The 18,767-nt window shown below is 39.5% G+C and overlaps 1 protein-coding gene across 2 annotated transcripts in view; it reads left to right on the forward strand.

The window, feature by feature from the left end:
- Positions 1–18,767, forward strand: part of USP6NL (USP6 N-terminal like) — a gene marked incomplete at its 5' end in the record, with an annotated part of 165,867 nt that overhangs the window by 108,458 nt on the left and 38,642 nt on the right. For both annotated transcript variants that reach the window (XM_080810661.1, XM_080810662.1), the window contains 2 exons: positions 11,046–11,126; positions 18,378–18,485. In XM_080810661.1, the coding sequence (XP_080666787.1) occupies positions 11,046–11,126; positions 18,378–18,485 (189 nt within the window). The remainder of the gene's footprint in view (positions 1–11,045; positions 11,127–18,377; positions 18,486–18,767) is intronic.

Consider the following 18,767-nt stretch of genomic DNA (forward strand, 5'->3'; position numbering starts at 1 on the left):
TGTAAATTGTGCAGCCATTTAAATTTGACCCAGAGTGTATCACTAAGAAAGTAATTAACAGTGAATCAATTTTAGGAGATTTTTTGGAATTTCTGATAGATTCTTGAAAGAAAGAAAAGTAGCAGTTCTCCGAGACTTGTTTGCTAGACAGTCTCAGTCTAGGAGTGCTTCGAATGTAGAGCCTTTGAAGAGCGCAGGTGCTTGGGACCCTCCTCCGTCTGTTAGGTCAGACTCTCTGGGCAGGAGCCCAGGTAGGTCATTTGCGGAAAGCTTCGCAAGTGATTTTCATGTGCTCTGTAGCTAGTAAAGCAGGATTGTAGACCAGCAGCTTTTTGTAAGAGAGCTATTCCGTGAGCTTGTAACCAAATTTCCTATAAATAACAACAGAAGTTTGCTTTAGTCAGATAAGTCCATTAGCTTTTAAGGACTTTAAAAAATCTTATGTATAGTAAACTTGTCACTTTTTTTTTTTTTTTTTTAAACTCAGTGTTCTCCCTGTGTTCATTATACTTGGCGAGGGAGCGTGCCCCATAGCTGTGTGTGCATGAGAACTAGGGATTGAATATTTTAAGGTTTGCCAGAATCTTCTTCCCTTTCTCTCTCTCTCCTTCTTTCTTTTTTTTTTTCTTCTGTACTAAAAAATGAATTGTAGAATGAAAGGCAGGCTACTGGTTGGGATTATCTTTGGTTTGTTTATGTTTGGTGGGGGAAAGAGGCTGAGTTTCAGATAATGGAGGTAAAGAATTCGAATGAGAATGCGAAAAACACTTTAGAAAAATCTTTCTGAAGTCAAACATTTCTGAAAATAAGAAAATGAAGCATACCTTTAAGATGCAGACAGGATTGTCCTTTGAAATATATAAAGATCCTTACAGGTACTTCCTGCGGTTGAATTCTCTTGTGTCTGCCTCGTTTTCTCCCCGTGTCATAACCTTGATGTTTTAGCAGATGAGTTTCTTACAGTAGGTACATTGAGTAGCAGCTATGTATCAAGCAGTGGACTAGGTGCTGCCTAGAATACTGGGGTCAAATAAGAGGTAGTATCTGCCGTGGAGCCACTCACTGTCATCCAATGACTAGAGGAGGGTCAAGTGAGACACTAGGCGGGAGATTCTTGGTGGCCAGTATCAGTCCCGTTTGAAATGGGAATCTGAGGCTCTCTCCCCACTCTGTGACCGTTTTCTCTCTTGTCCGTGTCCTGACTTCACTTATCCTTGAACCTCACTGATACGACCACTGTTCCATTATCCCTCACCTAGCTCGTGTCTTCATTCCCTCTCTCCCCCGCTGAACTTCTGCTGTAGGTCCGTGTAATCACTCCCGCGTACCTTTACTCCCTCGCCTCTATTGCTTCCTCTGAACTAAAGTCCAGCCCTGATTCCGGCCAACTTGCACATTAGGAAAGCATGCTATTCCTGGTCAGGTTTTGCTCCATTTCAACTACTGGAACATTCTCTTTTCCTCCTCAGACTTCCAGTACTTTCTTTGTCCTCTCAGCTCATCTTCTTCTTGTGTCTTATAAGAAAATAGAAGCAATCAGAGAACTTCCACAGAGTTCGACAGCCACACCTGCCCACCTGTCTTCATCTGTGCTTAGAGGCTCTCGTCACCGTGAGTGATTAGACTTATTCACGGACATCACTTGAGCTGTTCTTCTCCCCCTCTTCCAAAATCTTTCTCTTTCCGCTTGCTGTTCCCATCAGAGTGAAATTTCTTATTTCTTCTGTAAACAACACCCCGATACCAGTCTTCTTTTGTCCCATTTCCTCCTCAGAACTACCCAGATTCTCTGTTGGTCTTACAGCAAAACTCCTTGAAAGAGGTGCCTACACCCTTTCTGTTCCTTTCTCTCCTGCATTTCCTTCTTGCATCCATTCCTATCAGATTTTTAACTCCCACCCTTTCCCCCACGCCCCTCCTGGCCTGTATTAGGGTCTCGAATTACCAATACACTGTGTCATCAAGTAGGCAGTTTTCAGTCTTCCTCTTGACCTACCAGCAGCTTTTGACGTGGTTGGCTCCGGTCTCATTCTTACGCATTCTTTCTTCCCAGCCTCCAGACCCTCAGGCTCTCCGCGTGTTCTTTCCTCACTGGCTGCTCGTTCTCGGTTTCCTCTGCTTGTTCCTTCTCATCTCCTAGATCTCTGTACTTTGAGGTACCCCAGGGCCCAGGCCTTGGAACTTCTCTTTTCTGTCTGTATTTTTTTCCTTTTAGTCTCATCTCATCTTTTGGCTTTAAATGCCAACCATATCCGTGGCTCCCTGAATCCCATCCTTGTATATCCTTGCATATACATTTAAATGTCTACACTTAAATGTCTGACTTAAATCTGTGCACTTAGATGTCTAACAAATGTCCAGACAGGAGTCTGGTATTTTCTTTAAATCCGTTCTGTTAACACACTTCCCTGTGTCAATAAATGGGAGCTCCACTTCTCTGCTTGTTCAGTCTAAAACTTCTAAGTTACCTTTGACTTTCTCTCTTTCGTAGTCCGCATTTCATCAACGCTGTGAGCTCTTCCTTCAAAATGTATTCAGAATGTGATGACTTACCGTCACCACTTCTGCCACCCCGTTCGCTGTAACCTCTCTTCTGGAGTTTTCTGTCTTCCTGCTTCTGCTATTGTCCCCCTTCCTCCACCATGATCTTCCTGTTCACCAACAGAGACAGAATGAGCCTGTTAAAATACGTAAGATTATGACACTCCGATTGGAACGTTGTGTTGCCTCTCAGTCACATCCACAGTAAAACGGGAAGGCCTTAGAGTGGCCTTCACAGCTCTTTATGACGTGGTCTCTGTTAAGGCTCTCATTTCCCCCTCACTGCCTTCTCTTCCTTACTCGCTGGCCTCCGTAGTGGTTCCAGAGCATGCCTGCCATATTGTTTCTTTGGCTGCTTCCTCTTCTGGGTGCTTCCCTGCCTCACTGCCCAATAGCTAGGAGATACATACATTCCATTTCCTTTGCTGTTTTCTCACATGTCACTTTCGGAATAAGACCCTCCTCCGTGACCATCATATCTAAAATTGGGAACTCCCTCCCCCCACACATGCTAATTTTCCCTCTCTTTCCCCTGTTTCTCTCTTTAGCACTTAACACTATTTCACGTTTTAAATATGTTACTCACATCTTTAGTTTGTCTGTTTGCTCACTGAGATGTCATCTCTTTGGGGGGGGTATCTACTCTGTTCACTGCTGTACCCCCAGAACACAGAGCCCTGCATATAGTATATATGCTCAGTAAGGGATGGCCGAATGCATAATTCAGTGAAGTTATCGGCTGCTTTTTAACACTAAATACAGTGACCTAAACACTTTTGAATATTATAATGACATTTATTTGAGAAATTAGGGAGAGTAGAATTAGAAGGTATCTTTTAACAAAATAATATCCATATTTGGCAAAACGAAATCTGGCAACTCAGTGTAGACTTCTCCCTTCGGTGCCTCTGCTTCTCTTTTTCTTTTGCATAGTTTTCTGGTGCAGAAAGTTCAGAAGTCTGGGAACTGGTGATACAGATGATTCAAGAAGGGTGACAATGAGGGAAAGAAGAAATAGAAGGCAAAAACTAGCGGAGGATGCATGCCTGAGGGAGGTTGTCTTTACATTTTTGTTTTTTAAGAGACTTGCCTGTAGAATAAAAGACCCACCCAGTGCAGTTATGCTTATAATTAATTGGTTGTTTGCTTTAAAGAGTATAATAGGAAGTCACTAAAAAAAACCTATGCATACCCTAATAATTTAACGTTAAGATGTAATTTTATATGCCTTTGCCAGTCTTTTACTGAGAAAGATGCAGGATTCTGAGGCTGCTCATTGAGATTCCATTTATGCCTTTTGTATAAGTTTTGTCTAAAACTCTGCTCCTATTACATGACCTGCCTTGTATACTTTTGGTCTCTTTAGAGTGGAATGAGAACTTTAGACATATGCAAAGTAGTCTAAGACTGTATACTTTTGAGTTTATCAGAATTTCCCCCAGTTTTTCTGGGTTAAGTTTAGTTCATTGTTTTTCAGTGACTGCCTGGCCCTAATAGCCAAGCCTACAGTTTCTAGGAGGCTAATAAAAAATTCTGCATGTATTACTTCATTGAATAACATCTGTGGAAATAGTACCTTGCTGAATCCTACACGTGTTTATTAATCTTTACAAAGCATAGCCTTGAAGCGTGCGCTTACTGACATTTGGGAAGATGTGTACACTAACGCCTGGTCAAGTCGTCATGGTTTTAGTTCCAGCTTCATCATGCATTATTTTGCCTGAGGCCGTTATCCATTTAAAATAGGGGTAGTAGTGGGCAGCCCCTCATAAGAGGATTCGTGTTGATGTTTGCAGAGTGCTTTGGAGTTCCCCCAAACAGGCATTTAAACAAATAAACAATTACACTTATTATATTTACTCAGCAGAGAACAATATTAATAATGGATTATATTGTTTCTTTGAGCTTATTGATGTTTTTAATAAAGAGGAAAGGATATGTAAGGCTATGAATTTTCATGAATTCCGCTGTTCCTCTATGTGATGCAGTATTTTGCATAGCTTATGGAATATTGGAGCCTATTCATATCTTTAAAAACTGTATCTTAATTTTATGTGGTGTGAGATCTTACTCAAAATACAGGACCAGTAGACGTTTCAGTGTCGTTATTCTGTCAAAACAGGACGCTCCCTCCAGTACTTCTTGTCCTCTCCTGACCTCTGCTGGTGAGGTCTAGGTGTCTGTGACTCCGGTCCGTTGTCCTCAGTCACTCGTCCTAATACTCAGAGAGACAGGAAAGGATCTGAAGACTTGAACTTTGGTAACGTTCCAAGATTTCTTATTCTAGAAGAGAAGGCCATTTAACATCCATCCATATGTGGTGCACATGTGTACATGTGTATGTGTGTAGCCGTTACTCTCAGGGTTATTGATGTTGTCAGCCGTAGGAAAGCCTGTGACTACGCAGGGGATACGTTAGTACCACGTGGATTCAGCAGTTTGCACGCACTTACTGTTCAGTTGGTCCTGCCTAGGGTGAAAAATATAGTCTGAAATCACTGGAGATTGAGAAGCAGCAAAGGAGACATTGGTCACAGCCAGTTTTAATCCTTTATACCTTTCTTGCCTGAGCAGGAGGGGCCAGTCCAATTCAGAGGGCATCACTTAGGACAATCGGGTATCAGATTGCAAACTTCAAGTGGAAGTTTAGTCCTTTTCTGAAAACAGCTCAGGGGAGGAAAAGTGCACAACAATATACCGTTTCCATAGTCAGTGGAGGTGACAGAGAGGTAGCAAAGGGAATATAGCATAGGCACAAAGACCTCGGCATTATTTTCCTCTTGATAGATGTTGTTTTTATATTCTTGGGAGAATAGAATTTTCCTATACTAATGTGTCTTCTATCTGCTTTTAACAGTTGTAATGATGAACTCACCTAGTACCCAGATCTTATTAAAAAGAATGACTGTTTCTTTTCGTTCTTTCTTCTTCTTTTTTTTAAATAAGACTTTTATTTATTTGAGTGAGAGAGAGCGTACCAGCAGGGGGAGGGGCAGAGGCAGAGGGAGAAGTAGACTCCCTGCTGAGCAAGGAGCCCAATGTGGGGCTCCGTCCCAGGACCCCGGGATCGTGACTTGAGCCGGAGGCAGACACTTAACTCACTGAACCACCCAGGCACACTGAACCATTATTATTATTTTTTTTAAAGATTATTTATTTTTTTATTTGACAGAGAGAGAAATCACAAGTAGGCAGAGAGGCAGGCAGATAGGAAGGGAGAAGCAGGCTCCCTGCTGAGCAGAGAGCCCGATGTGGGGCTCGATCCCAGGACCCTGGGATCATGACCTGAGCCGAAGGCAGAGGCTTAACCCACTGAGCCACCCAGGTGCCCCTGAACCATTATTTCTTAAAGAAGTGGCTGGTCTAGGTTTAGCGTAGAAAAAGTAAAAAGTAAAGTGAACCTGATTATTTTGTGCCAGGTAAGGCATGTCTGAAGGATCCACTTGAATTAAAGGAGGAAACCTCCAACCAGATAAGAGAAAGTCCTGCCAAATTTGGGACAATTTGAGCTTCTAAAAGAATAACGATGATAAGTGAGTTTTAACACACTGAATGAAATAGTTCTTTTATACCATAGTGCTGTTTCAAAGGGAGGAGGGGCTAGAAGGGAAAAACTTTGAAATAGAAAAGTAACAATTAATAATATAGAAGGAATCATCGAAAAAAAAAACCCACATCATTTTAGCACCATCAGAATCAGAATCTATTCAGGCAGAGATTATCAGTGGATGATAAGACCACGGACTTGTTAAGGACCAGGATGTTCACAGTCCCTCAAAGTGTGCCACACAGATTTTGTAGTTGACTGTTGACCATACAGCAGAGTGACCTCTCATGAAGTTGGAAGTCCACATACAACTTTAGACTCCCCCAGATCTGAACTACTTAGCCTACTGTTGACCGGAAGCTTCATGGGTAACATGAACAGTCAATTATCTTAATCAATGTATTTAATATATTAATATATATTAATGTATTTTATATGCTCTATGTGTTAAATACTGTATTCTTACAATAAAGTAAGCTAGAGACAAGAAAATGTTTTAAGAAAATCGTAAGGAAGAGAAAAATATGTTTACAGTCCCATGCTGTGTCAGCATATAAGTGGACCCATGCAGTTCAGACCCGTGTTGTTCCAGGGGGAACTGTAGAAGTATGTGGTGCGCTGTTCTTCTAATCTTCTGTGGGTTTAAAGTATTTCAAAATAAAAGTTAGGAGAAGTAAGTTGTCTGTAGTTGAAGTCAACAGAGTTATCTACTATCACTTTTGTTCGGACTTCTAACATTAGTAGTTCTGCCTTTTGGCAGTACTTTGAAAAGTGTTGCCAATATGAAGGACTGATACCATTTTTACCATTATGCTACATAAGAGAGACTATTTTAGTTCATTTCTGGTTATTTCTCTATCACAGTGATTGAATTGCTGTCAAAAGTATTTATGATCTTGTTCCATCCTTCATCTTCTTTCTACCCCTCTACCTCTGGGATCACAGAATGCTATTAATTGTTTCACAGTGCTGTTTACTTATGTTTTCTTACATAAATTATGTTTATATTTATTTGACTTTTAAAGTAAAACTGCCACTATTTTAGGTGATGAAATTAAAATAGGGGTATATGATATGGTTCCTGTTCTCAAGGAGTTTATACTTGAATAATAATAATAACAATAAGATTTGGGCATTTAGGGCAACTAAAGCACAGCTGTTAGGTGTTAGAACAATAATCATAATAATTCTTATTTTGTAGACAAGACAACTAGGATATAGGGAGATTAAGTAACTTGCCCCAAATGAAACAGATAGGAAGGGGCAGAATTAAGATTTGAATCCAGGCCAGCTGGGACCTTAGTCCATGCCATGAAATACTGAGGAACAGTTAATTCTGGTTGGAGGATGGAGGCATTTGAGAAAGGTTCCAGACTTTTGACATCTGACTGGGTCTTGAGAGGATACATTTTATCTAAATGATGGTGGGGAAGAGCATCACTGGCAGACAAATAGCAAACTTTGGTTAAAGAGGCATGACATGAGATCATGTGCTGGGAGTGACAGGTATTTCAGAGTGGCCAGGTCATACAAGTAGCAAGAAGTGAAACTGGAAGGCGAATGGGACCGTATTGTGAAGGGCCGTCCATGTAGAAGTTTGAACTTCATTTGTAGATAGTGAGTAGCCATTGAAGGGTTTTCAACCGTGACACATTCTAAAAGTTTTGGTAGATGGGATTGAAGACTCTCAGGGCTACGAGTAAGGAGTTGGTGCCTTCCTCTAGGAGTTAGGATGCTGAACTAGGGTAGGGGGCATGTTGAAAGCAAGAGGCGGGGATGGGACCAGCAGAGTGTGGTTTGGGGAGTGGGATGGAAGGGAAAGGATGAAGAAAACCGAGGTTCTAGTTTGATGGCCTTAGTAGGTAGTGGTGCTGTTACTTCATGTTTGGGAAGAGCAGGGTGACAGCAGCATGGTCAGGGAAATAGTTTGGGATATGTTGAGATGGAGTGTCTGCTGAGCTTGTACGTCAAGATTCTCACTTGCTCTCTTGTATTCTAGTTTGTCTTGATGTTACTGAGTCCACGACAAGATGGGGTTCCTTAGCCTGTTTTTCTAGAGTATTCAAGTTCCCACTTGTTACTTGCGATTTTAGTTACTTCTTACTTCAGAATAAGTTCTGGAACGGTTAGTTGTAGCATGTTTGGTGATAAAGTATATTTTATCCACGAGTTAGAGATTCATGAGTGGGGTAGGGGGACAGGCACTTGCATTCAAGTCAGGTGTGGCTGAGTTGATGGCATTATGGAATTAACACTTAAACCTGATGGAACTGCTGATACATAATTTTTAAGTCCTGCAGCTCGGAGCTTTTCAAAGATGTGTCTTTTTTTTTTTTTTTTTCATTCCCTGTAGGGGAAAGAAAAGCATACTTATTAATGGTTTTTAAAATTGTGTGTGTTTGTGTGTGTGTGTTTTGTCCTTGTATGTTAATGTGTAGCATTTAACATTACGTATATGGTAAGAATTGGAATACAGAATATGCCTTTACAAAAAAGAATAACTATTTCTTAAAGAGATTCATTGATAATTCATAGTCATAAAAATGAAAGATAGCAAGAGACCTGCTAGGTCTCAGCAGGGTTGTTCCTGGCAAGTGTGTGTTATTATACTCTTGGGTTGGCTTGAATTATTTGGTGTTTTCCTGTTGGAGGAGAAAGGGATTGTGCTTTGAAGAAGTCAGGGGAGGAAGTACAGAGGAACAAAAAAATATTCAACTTAGATCAATCTTAATTTTTCACAGTTTGGCCTTCTCTAAAGTCACATTTAGCAGAAACATTAATTAGATTTCAGTGCCCCACCGAGCTTTACAATTAAACATATTTCTGGAACCATCTGCAACATTTTATCACTAATAATATAATGAAGAATATGCTTAGTCTTTTGAAATATGGGAATTATAGCAATATGTTTTGCTCACGAGTGATCATCTTTTTTTATGAAAAACCCATCACAATTTTTAGAAAGAGTTAAGTAATTAAAGAGTTTAAAAAATATGCCTAAAAGTAAAATTCTCTAAAAATATTTTCATTTTTGGAAAATGAGGATCTTTTCCTAAAATCAGGATTTTCTTTGGGATTTTATGCTTCTTCTAAATCTAAAAATACTGTTGGTGGGCAAATGTCATCTGCCTGTGTGGGGCTGTGTTGAAGACCGTTGATAAGGAGCCATTGCTTTCATTGGAAACTGCAGTCACGTGACCTGCGCGAAGGCCACGTGGGAACAGGAGACCTCGCTATGGTGGCTCAGAGGGCAGGTCCTGAAGCCAAACTGCCTGGCTGTGAACCGCTCTTCACACTTGAATTTACTACATAGGGGACTCTGAAAGCCAATAAACCACGTTGTGCCTCTGTTTCCTTATTTGTAAAATAGAGATGATTATACGTACTTCATAGGGTTGTAATGAACACACCGTTTTGAGCATAAAGTAGATCTTCAGAACTGTTTTCTGTGCTGTCTAGTCTTTCATTTCCTTTGTTTTTTATTCATAGACCTATTAGACTTACAGAGTCCTCCAGAAAAGAAAATGTGGGCATTGGGAATTAACAAAATAGCGGAATCTCAGCTCACTCATAAGAAACGATCACATTGGTCTCATTTCATGAAAATGAAATAGTTTGATGCTGTTCTGTGCCTGGCACTGTTCCAGGGATTGGGGAAAACGCCCACGTGTCTACCTCCATGGGGCACACAGGCCTTAGGGGAGAATGCAGGTTAGGTGTGCAACAGCTGTGGGCACCCTAACTCGGAAGCCTGATAGGAGACAGTCCTACCACCTGGTCACAGACAGGTCACCACCTACTTCCTGGCTGAGGAGGGTGTTTCCCCCATTCTGAAAGGATGGAGTACAAATGTGCCTTCTGAGCGTTCAGGCTTTCATAGGGACAGTTGAGCTGTAGATGCCCAGACCTTTTTCTAAACTTACTAATTAAACAAGTCACTTTACTACCTTAAGAGTGAATAAGAGATTGGATAGCAGGTCCAAATAATTAGGAAAAAAACATTCCTCCTCCTGGAAACCAAAGAAGGGAGGAAGAAGCATTTTCTGTACCACCTTCCCTGTTCCCCAGCTTTGCTCCAGTTCCAATCTGGTGTGACAGCCAAGACCCCTGCCTACATTTTCAGCCCCATCTCCTGATGCTTCCTTTTTTAGCCCTTTAGAACTACTGTGGGCCACCCACGGTGCCACACTGTCTCAACATTTATCCATGCTTCATGGAATATTCAGTCCCGCGTTGCACGTGATAAAAATTCTAATAATCTTTCAGCAAACCACCATTCTTTATTTAAGGCTTATCTTCTTTAACATCCCTCGCTGGATTTGACTTCTTGCATTGTGACCTTGTGGTCACCTTTTCTGACTGTGTGTTGTCATACCTGTCACAGTACCATCAATGTCCATGACAGTTGCCGTGAACTTTATTTGGGGCAACAACTCTTACTTAACTTTGGATAAATTTTTCACAACATTTTGCTGGGTAGATATCACTTGCTCCACAAAACAAACACCCAGCTCTCCTTTAAAGAATCATCTCCGTCACTGAAAACGTTTAGATGGTAGAATTCAGGAGAATGTCAGAGAATGGAATTTTAAGTTGTTTTTTGGTTGCTGCATAAAAAATATTGCACAATATTTTGGAACTTCCTTTTGGTTTAATTTTGTAGAATACACGGGGTTTTCAGTGATTAGTTTAAAAGCATTAGAAAATTTAAACAATTCCTTTCTTTTTACCTGTCCCATTGGAGCATCTCCCATATATATTAACTTCGGCTGTGGAATACTATTGCTACAACTATAATCACTTATCTATCTTTTTAAAGTTAGATAGTGTATTTGCAATCTAAGTGCTTAACTGTTTTAGTAGGTTTTTTTTTAAGCAGCATTTTCTTTGACCTTTTTTTTTTACTTTGTAAGTATAAAGCCTCAAACAGTAACAATGAATTTCAATTTTATTTTAGCAAAAGCAGCTGGAAATTGAAAGAACTACTAAGTGGTTGAAAATGCTAAAAGGATGGGAAAAATACAAGAACACTGAAAAGGTAATTAAAATAATGTTACTTCTCTCTGAAACTACACAAATTCAATGTGGATTGTCCCAGTAAAAGTTTTCTTTTAAATTATAGAAGTATTCGTGTTCATATTCCTTCTAAAACTTTCAGTAGAATTTAATTTAGTGGGATGCCTCAAATTAGAAGTCGTTACGTTATAATGGAATTTCCATGTTAGATCGGTTTCAGCAGTTTAGAGGATGTACCAGGTAGTCCGGAGGTAGGATGGTTTCAGGAGTGATTCCCATCAGACACTCCATCGTGTTGCCTGTGACTTAGTGTCATTCCCTCTCTCTCCTCTGCCTTCTCCAGTGCCAACTTTACCTTGAGGTTGGCTTCCCCCTGGGATCAGAATCCTTGCAGCAGTTCCGGACTTCATACCCACAGGTCACACTGCTCAGGAAGAAGGCTGGCCTCGAAAGCTTTCCCTGAAGCAGGAGCTGTCTTTCCAAAATTTTTTTGCCCTGCAGAGTTGGTGCTGAGTTTTAAACCAGTTAAAATGTAACACAGACATCTATTACTGTCACCGCCACTCATCACAAAAGTCTTTAAATATTGGGAAGCTGTGGAGTTCATGGTGGTGGAAGTTTTCCTTAAAAGAGGAAAGGACTCTCTAGTTCAGTAAAGTTGGGAATATCAGAGCTGACCCAAGTGAAGCAAAGTTAAGTCCTTTACGACAGGACTCCTCCGAGTCTTTACTATTGTAACACGTGGCAGGGAGACCACACCTTCGAGACAGACCTTAAACTGAGTGGAACTTACTCAACCATGGAAATGTTTTTGTCAGAGAGCATCTCCCAGGACTAGTGCCCCTTTTCTTTTTGAACATCCTGAAATACCCTTACTTAACATCTGTTAGACTCTTTTATTATTTTATTTTCATCAGGAGTAAGCTCGTTTTGAGGTTGTTGATTTTATTAAGTGTGTGTTTTAGCATTAGGTTGGAACTCAAGATTTTTTTTGAGAGGAATCTGTTCAGAGTAGAATGTTAGTTACAACATCTGTGCCCTTGTTCATTATCATGCTGTCTCCCAGAGTGGCCTAAAGTTGGCGCCTACTTTACTCCATGTCTGTGGGAAGATTGCTCAACTGGTAATTACAGGGTAAATGTTGATGTGCGGCGCCTCCACTTTCATCTCAACATTTGGTCTAAGAAGAGATTTTGTAGAATTATATGGCTTTATGTTCTCCTCGAGTATACATATATCTGTGAAAGTATGTAAGCCGGTATAAAAATGAGCAATTCTACCATTATTCTGACAACAACTCTGGCTAATGTAGTTCCCAGTAAGAGAGATTTTTAACAGAACAGTTTCCTTGATGTATAATTTTAAAGCACTTTCTCACAACTAAAATGCTGGAATTATTTGATAATATATGGTCCAATTTGGTGAGCAACAGAATGTACCTTCTAAAAGAATTGCTGCTTTCAATTCATACCTCGTTTTAAATTGCACTGAGGCAAAAAAAAAAAAAAAAAGAAGCGTGTGTTTTTCTTCTCTTCCAAGAGGAAGTGGAAGTTTTCTCTCCACAGATTCCTCACTTATATAATGGTAATACAAAGAAATTTCTAAAAGTGTCTTGAAATTAAAATATAGCTGTGATAGAGAATATTTGGATCTTTAAAATCTAAACTTTAATGAAAGACAGTTTCCGTTAAGGTTGTTTGTGTTGCCTGTGTCTCACAGTTCTCACGGCCCCTGGTTCAGTAGTACTGGGTTTAAAAAATACAGTCTATTAAATGAAGTCATCTCTGTTAAGTGGAGACATTATGATTTAATTAGTCGTGGTATAATTGTGTCTAAGCTATGTCACGGCAGAGTACCTATGACAGATAAAGTTTGTTCCCTGTTTTTAGTCAAGTAATTGAAGGGACCTTATATTAGTTTGCATTTTATTTTACTGATGGGAGAATGGAGGCATCAAATTTATAAATAAATTTCTTAAGGTTGCACAGACTGTTAGTTGCAGCAGGAGGTCCCATGTCCACACTTGAAGTTTTGTTTCCTGTACCATCTTTCATGTTTGCTTTCCCTTTTGGTGTTTGTCAATAAAAAGTCAGAAGGAAATAGAATGTGGTTATAAGAGCCAATAGGGCCTTGTGTATGGTTTAAAACTTGTTTCACATCTGGCCTTGAGGGACTCATGCCTGTCTGGAGGCCGAGATGGAGACGCTAATGGAACAGGGATGCGCAAAGAAAATGGAGAGGCGGTAAAGCGATCAGCAGCTCAGCACGAACTCTTGTTTCCTGGTAATACACTTGGGGTGTTGCAAGTCCCCCAGATGGAACCCTTCTGGGTTGGCTGCAAAGTTAGCTCGCAGGCCAGCATGTGATGTGGACTGGCACTGGACTGGCACGTTCATCACTACTGTGAAATCACTAAGGTTAGAAAGAGGTATTGGAAATGTTAGGTCAGTCAGTGGAAATTTTTTTAGTTGATGGATGCTTAAATTTTCCTGTGTGACTGAAATAAATTAACTTGTTTCTGTTGGCAAGGGAACAGAGATACTAAAAGCAAAAGGTAGATTTCAGGGAACCTTAATTTATTTTTTCTTCAAGATTTTATGTATCATATCCCTAAAAAAAATTTCTAACAGGATTTTAAAGGTACTACTTTTTAACTTAGAATATTAAAATGCTGTTTAAATCCAACATACAGAAATTCTGTATCATTGTTGTTAAAACTGCTGTCTGGGGGCGCTGGGTGGCAAAGTCGGTAAAGAGCCCAACTCTTGGTTTCAGGTCAGGTTGTGAAACCGAGTCCTGTGTCAGGCTTCATGAGCGGCATGGGGGGTCTCCTTGAGATTCTCTCTCTCCCTCTCCCACTCATGCTCTCTCTCTCTCTCTCTCTCTCACATATAAATAAATAAATCTTGAAAACAAAACCAGACCATAAGAGACTCTTAATCTCAGGAAACAAACCTAGGGTTGCTGGGGGTTGGAGGTGTAGGGAGAGGGTGGTTGGGTGATGGACACTGGGGGGCATATGTGCTATGGTGAGTGCTGTGAAATGTGTAAGCCTGATGATTCCCAGACCTGTACCCCTGGGGCAAATAATACATTATATGTTAATTTTTTTTAAAAAAGACAAAAAACAAACAAAACAACAAAACCAGAAACCGTGGTCCCTGAAGTCAGACTAACTGAATTTCAGTTCTTCTACAGTTTGTTAGTTGTATGATTTGGTGTCACTGTTCCACATCTTCATTTTCTCATCCGTAACATGGGGATGTTAACAATAGTGTGTTCCTCTTCAGGGGAGCGATGGTACAGGCTCCCTGCTCCCCCTGCCGCTCCCCCTGCTTGTGCGCCCTCGCTCTCTCTGGCAAATAAACAAAGAAAATGTTAAAAAAAGAAAATGCGATAGTATGACAAGGAATAAATTGAGATAGAAACGTATATGCAGGCTCCTAATAAATAATCCCAAAGTGTTAGCGTAACATTTATTATTAAAGTCATTATTTGCCTCACCCTCATCTCCGCATTGCCCCTTCCTGCCAAATCCCTGTGGGTCCTTCAGTATTGATCCTCGCCGACTCTGTCACGTGGAATTCATCCCTCCCTTCCTCGGATACAGTATTTCTCATACAGTCTCAAGGGGAGAGCCGCTGTGTTGGTCCGATGAGAAGTAACCACCGCGTTCACTGCCCTCACCCCGACATCTTTATTCCTCAACTTTTTCTGGTTTTCCCCTCCAGTCTCTTGTGTCCTATGACAGAAGGGCTAACGGCTCGTGCACATTTAGACAGCGCAGTGCCTACTGTTCTCCTGTTCCCACTCTGGCCCCCTTTGGGGAGTCTGTTTCTGTCCCAACTTCTCCCATCACGGTGTGACGCTCAGCTCTGTAGCAGGGAGTATTTTATAATAAAGGGCTATCAGTTTATGGTATCAGTTTATCTGCCTACACACCGATTTTCCCCATTACTGTGAGCTCCACAGAACTTTTTCATGTTCTAGCCAGAGCACCTACCTAGTAAGTGTTGGCCACAAAGCAGGCAGTCACTAACAAGTTCCTTTTTAGAACGAATGAGCGATGTTCATTTAGGAGTTGGGATAAACACCTATCACCTGCTGCGGCTGAATTCTACTTAATTTAAAGCTGTAATCTCTTAAGAGGCTGTGGGATTTGGCAGAAGTGCCCTGAAATAGGACTAAGAAGAGAAATTCTTTGACCGAGGCAAGCCACTTCTCAGTGCCATGGTCTCCAGCATTGAAAGTACTCGCTTTGCCTACATTACAGGCTATCATAGAAAATATGAGGTATTACTTTGTCAGTTGAAGGATTCTCGGCAAATGTAAACTGGACACTGTTCTGGAAAAGAAGCAGATTTTATTTGTGTATGTCATACTTGATGTAATTCCTACTGTGTTTTACAAAATTTCCAAAATTTCTATGATGGTTGAAAATTTGTGAAAATTATGTTTCTATAATGTCTTTCTGTCCTGTAAGAGTTGTATTTGAAAAACAGTAGGCATAATTTATATTTTTTTCACAATTTAAAATTCTTATTTTAAGGTCTCATAATTTAATCCTTGTTCTGGTATATGTGACTTTGTATGCATGTTTTTTTTAATTTCACTGCCTCCTAAAGCTGAATTCCAGACACATCCCTTTTTATCCTTTTTTTTAAATTGAAGTAGAGTTGACTCAGTGTTACATGAATTTCAGGTGTGCAACGTAATGATTTGACAACTCTGTATGTTACGCTTACCTTTTAAATACAGTTTCATTATCATTATTTTAATGCTTTCTGCTCTTGGATTCCCTTAATATTTTCTGATCTGTGTATTTTAGTAAGTTCACTTGAGCAGAACAGTGGGTACTAGCTACATGCAAAATGGTCTTGGAAAGATGGTCTTTGTTTTTTATAAAATGTAAAATAAATATCTTTTGCTAAAAGATGGTGACATCTTGTGTGTGCCTTGGGCACATTACTTAACTTTTTTGTGATTCACTTTCAGCATCTGTAAAATTGGGATAATAAAATATGGAATTGTTGATGTGATTAAATAAGAGAAACATCTATATATAGTTTAAAATAGTTTCCTACATATAGTAAATGCCCAGTAAAAGTTGTGCCTCATTTTTCTAGCCCTGGAGTAGCACTGGGACCATTAATTTTTGCTTTCTACCAGAAATTTCTTTTTTTTTTTTTTTAAGATTTTATGTATTTATTCAACAGAGAACACAAAAAGTAGGGGGAGTGGCAAGCAGAGGGATAAGCGCCTTGCTGAGCAGGGAGCCCAATGTGGAACTTGATCCCTAGGATCATGACCTGAGCTGAAGGTAGATGATTAACCAACTAAGCCACCTAAGTGCCCCTATTTTTTCTTATTAATATAATCATAATTTAATTTTTTAAAAATTTACACACTTTAAATATAGTTGTTGAATACAGAATTGGTTTAAGAGCAATAAAATAATGTCTGAAGTCTTTTCAAGGAATATAGTGTGAGAAAGACATGTCAGAACTCTTGTTTAACTCATTGAAAACATCAGCCTAATGGAGATTCACGTCCATCGAAGTTAATTTACTCACCTGTCATCATATTCTACTTGGTTATTAAACTTCCACTTTTCACTTCTGTAGTAGTTTCCACACCTTCTGATACTCATATTTGATGCTTAGAGTAGAGCATCTTCACTTAGAAGTTCAGGAGATAAACTGAAAATACTTCTAGTATAATGGTAAATGTTACGACTTTGGTATGAACGTAGATGACAGACTTTCTTTAAAAACATAAATCTTAAATTCATTTTTTTTAAAATGACACTCAGTTTGCAATTAAAGGTGGTAGCTGTTTTCCTATGTGGGAAATGTTGCACGTAGCAGAGTCTGGTTTACACAGAACTTCTCTATATATATTCTTCCCAGTCAAAGCTACTGCATGAGTTAAAAAAACTTCCAGGATTCTAATCAGTATCTACTGAAATTTCAAATTTGAGGCACAGTGTGTTTATACCAAAAGAACAAAGCCAGAACTCCATATGGCATTACCTAATTCAATCAATTTCACAATATCCATTATTTCACAGTAAGAGTTGTTCTACATTGTTACTCATTCTAAGTCACAGCATCAGTTTATAAAACTACACCATAACTTAGGTTCTGAAGCTTTAAATTAAAAAAATTTTAAAAGTGAGGTAGTGTAGAGTAGTAGTAGTTGAAACTCTGCTTCTTAACTCATATCTTGTCAGCATTTCAATTACTAGAATTTACATCCTGTTTCCTTAGCCATTCTATTCAAATACATTATTTTGATCATGAAGGTAATTATGTACCTATTCTTACCTCAGTCCCCAAGGTTTCTGCCATAATTTGTTTAGCCATTTCTTTGTTTAGACATTTTCTTTTAAATTTCAAAGTTTTATTTTGCACAACTTTGTAATAACCATAATAGATTTGTATGTTATTTGAATATATAGCTTCGAGGAGAAAGGATACAATTATAGGAAGATGGAGAAGCAAATGGAGTCTTAGGATTCATAGAATGATGGCGTACAAGGATCCAAAGAGTTGACAAAACTGATGATTTATTCCTTATCTCATTCAAAAGTGATGGCAGGTTATTCCTGGAGAACTGCCAAAATCAAAAAGAGGAGAGTGAGACGGGAGTATGGGGTAGAGGTGTGGAGGGGAGAGGAGGGACAGGGAGTTGGGAAGTGGGGAGAGAACTAAAGATTGTGGGGGGCCTTAGCCAAGTTGTGAGCTAGACAGGGTATGTTATGTTGATAGGCTCTGGAAAGCCCCAGGAGAAGATGCTACAGGAAAGGATATTAGGGCTACACTATTCTCTACACTCCATGAAAACACTTTGGGGACAAGGAGATCTTTTTGCTATTTGAAGCCTTTTAGATGTGTGGGGGAAAAGGAAGAAAGTATGTAACTAGTTAATTATATCAACAGGGAATGTGTAAATCAGATGTTCACACCTTAAAAAAGAGCACTGATCATGCTGTCATGCTGTGTGAGGAGCAACTTTGTAACTGTATGAAAATACTCATGTACTAGGCGTACTTAACGTTTTCCTTGTTGTGTACTCTGCCGGCCTGTGTGTATGCCTCCCAGCCAGGGTTTGAAAAGTAGAGATGATGGGATCCAAGTGTCCCATGTTAAAGTGTATCAGTTATCATGGATGCTTTGAAAATAAAGGACTAACGGATATTAATTAGTTTGATTTGAGGGATCAGCCTAAGATTTTTGTCATTTATAACCTTCAATTTGTTTCTTTCAATAAGTTTCATAGGAGAATTTACAAAGGAATCCCACTCCAGCTCAGAGGTGAAGTCTGGGCTCTGCTTCTGGAGATCCCTAAAATGAAAGAAGAAACAAGAGACCTCTATAGTGTGAGTATTTAAAGCTAACTTGTTATTTTGAAATTGAAAAGTAAAACCCATTTCTTTTCACTTTCAAGGTGATGTAAGATATTCGTATCATTTGAAGTTATAGTAAACTGATATTACATTGAGTTGTAGAAGCCTATTATTTTCTTGATTGTTTGGTTTAGTGCCATGTACTTCCTGATTTGTGAACAAATACTTCAGGGAAAATGATATTTTCTGTATCAGTCAGTAAGTGTCCAGTGCTTTTCACATACTTGAAATGACCAATGTTGGGGCATATTCATG

This window comes from Martes martes, assembly GCF_963455335.1.
Source record: "Martes martes genome assembly, chromosome: 8".
Lineage (NCBI taxonomy): Eukaryota > Metazoa > Chordata > Mammalia > Carnivora > Mustelidae > Martes > Martes martes.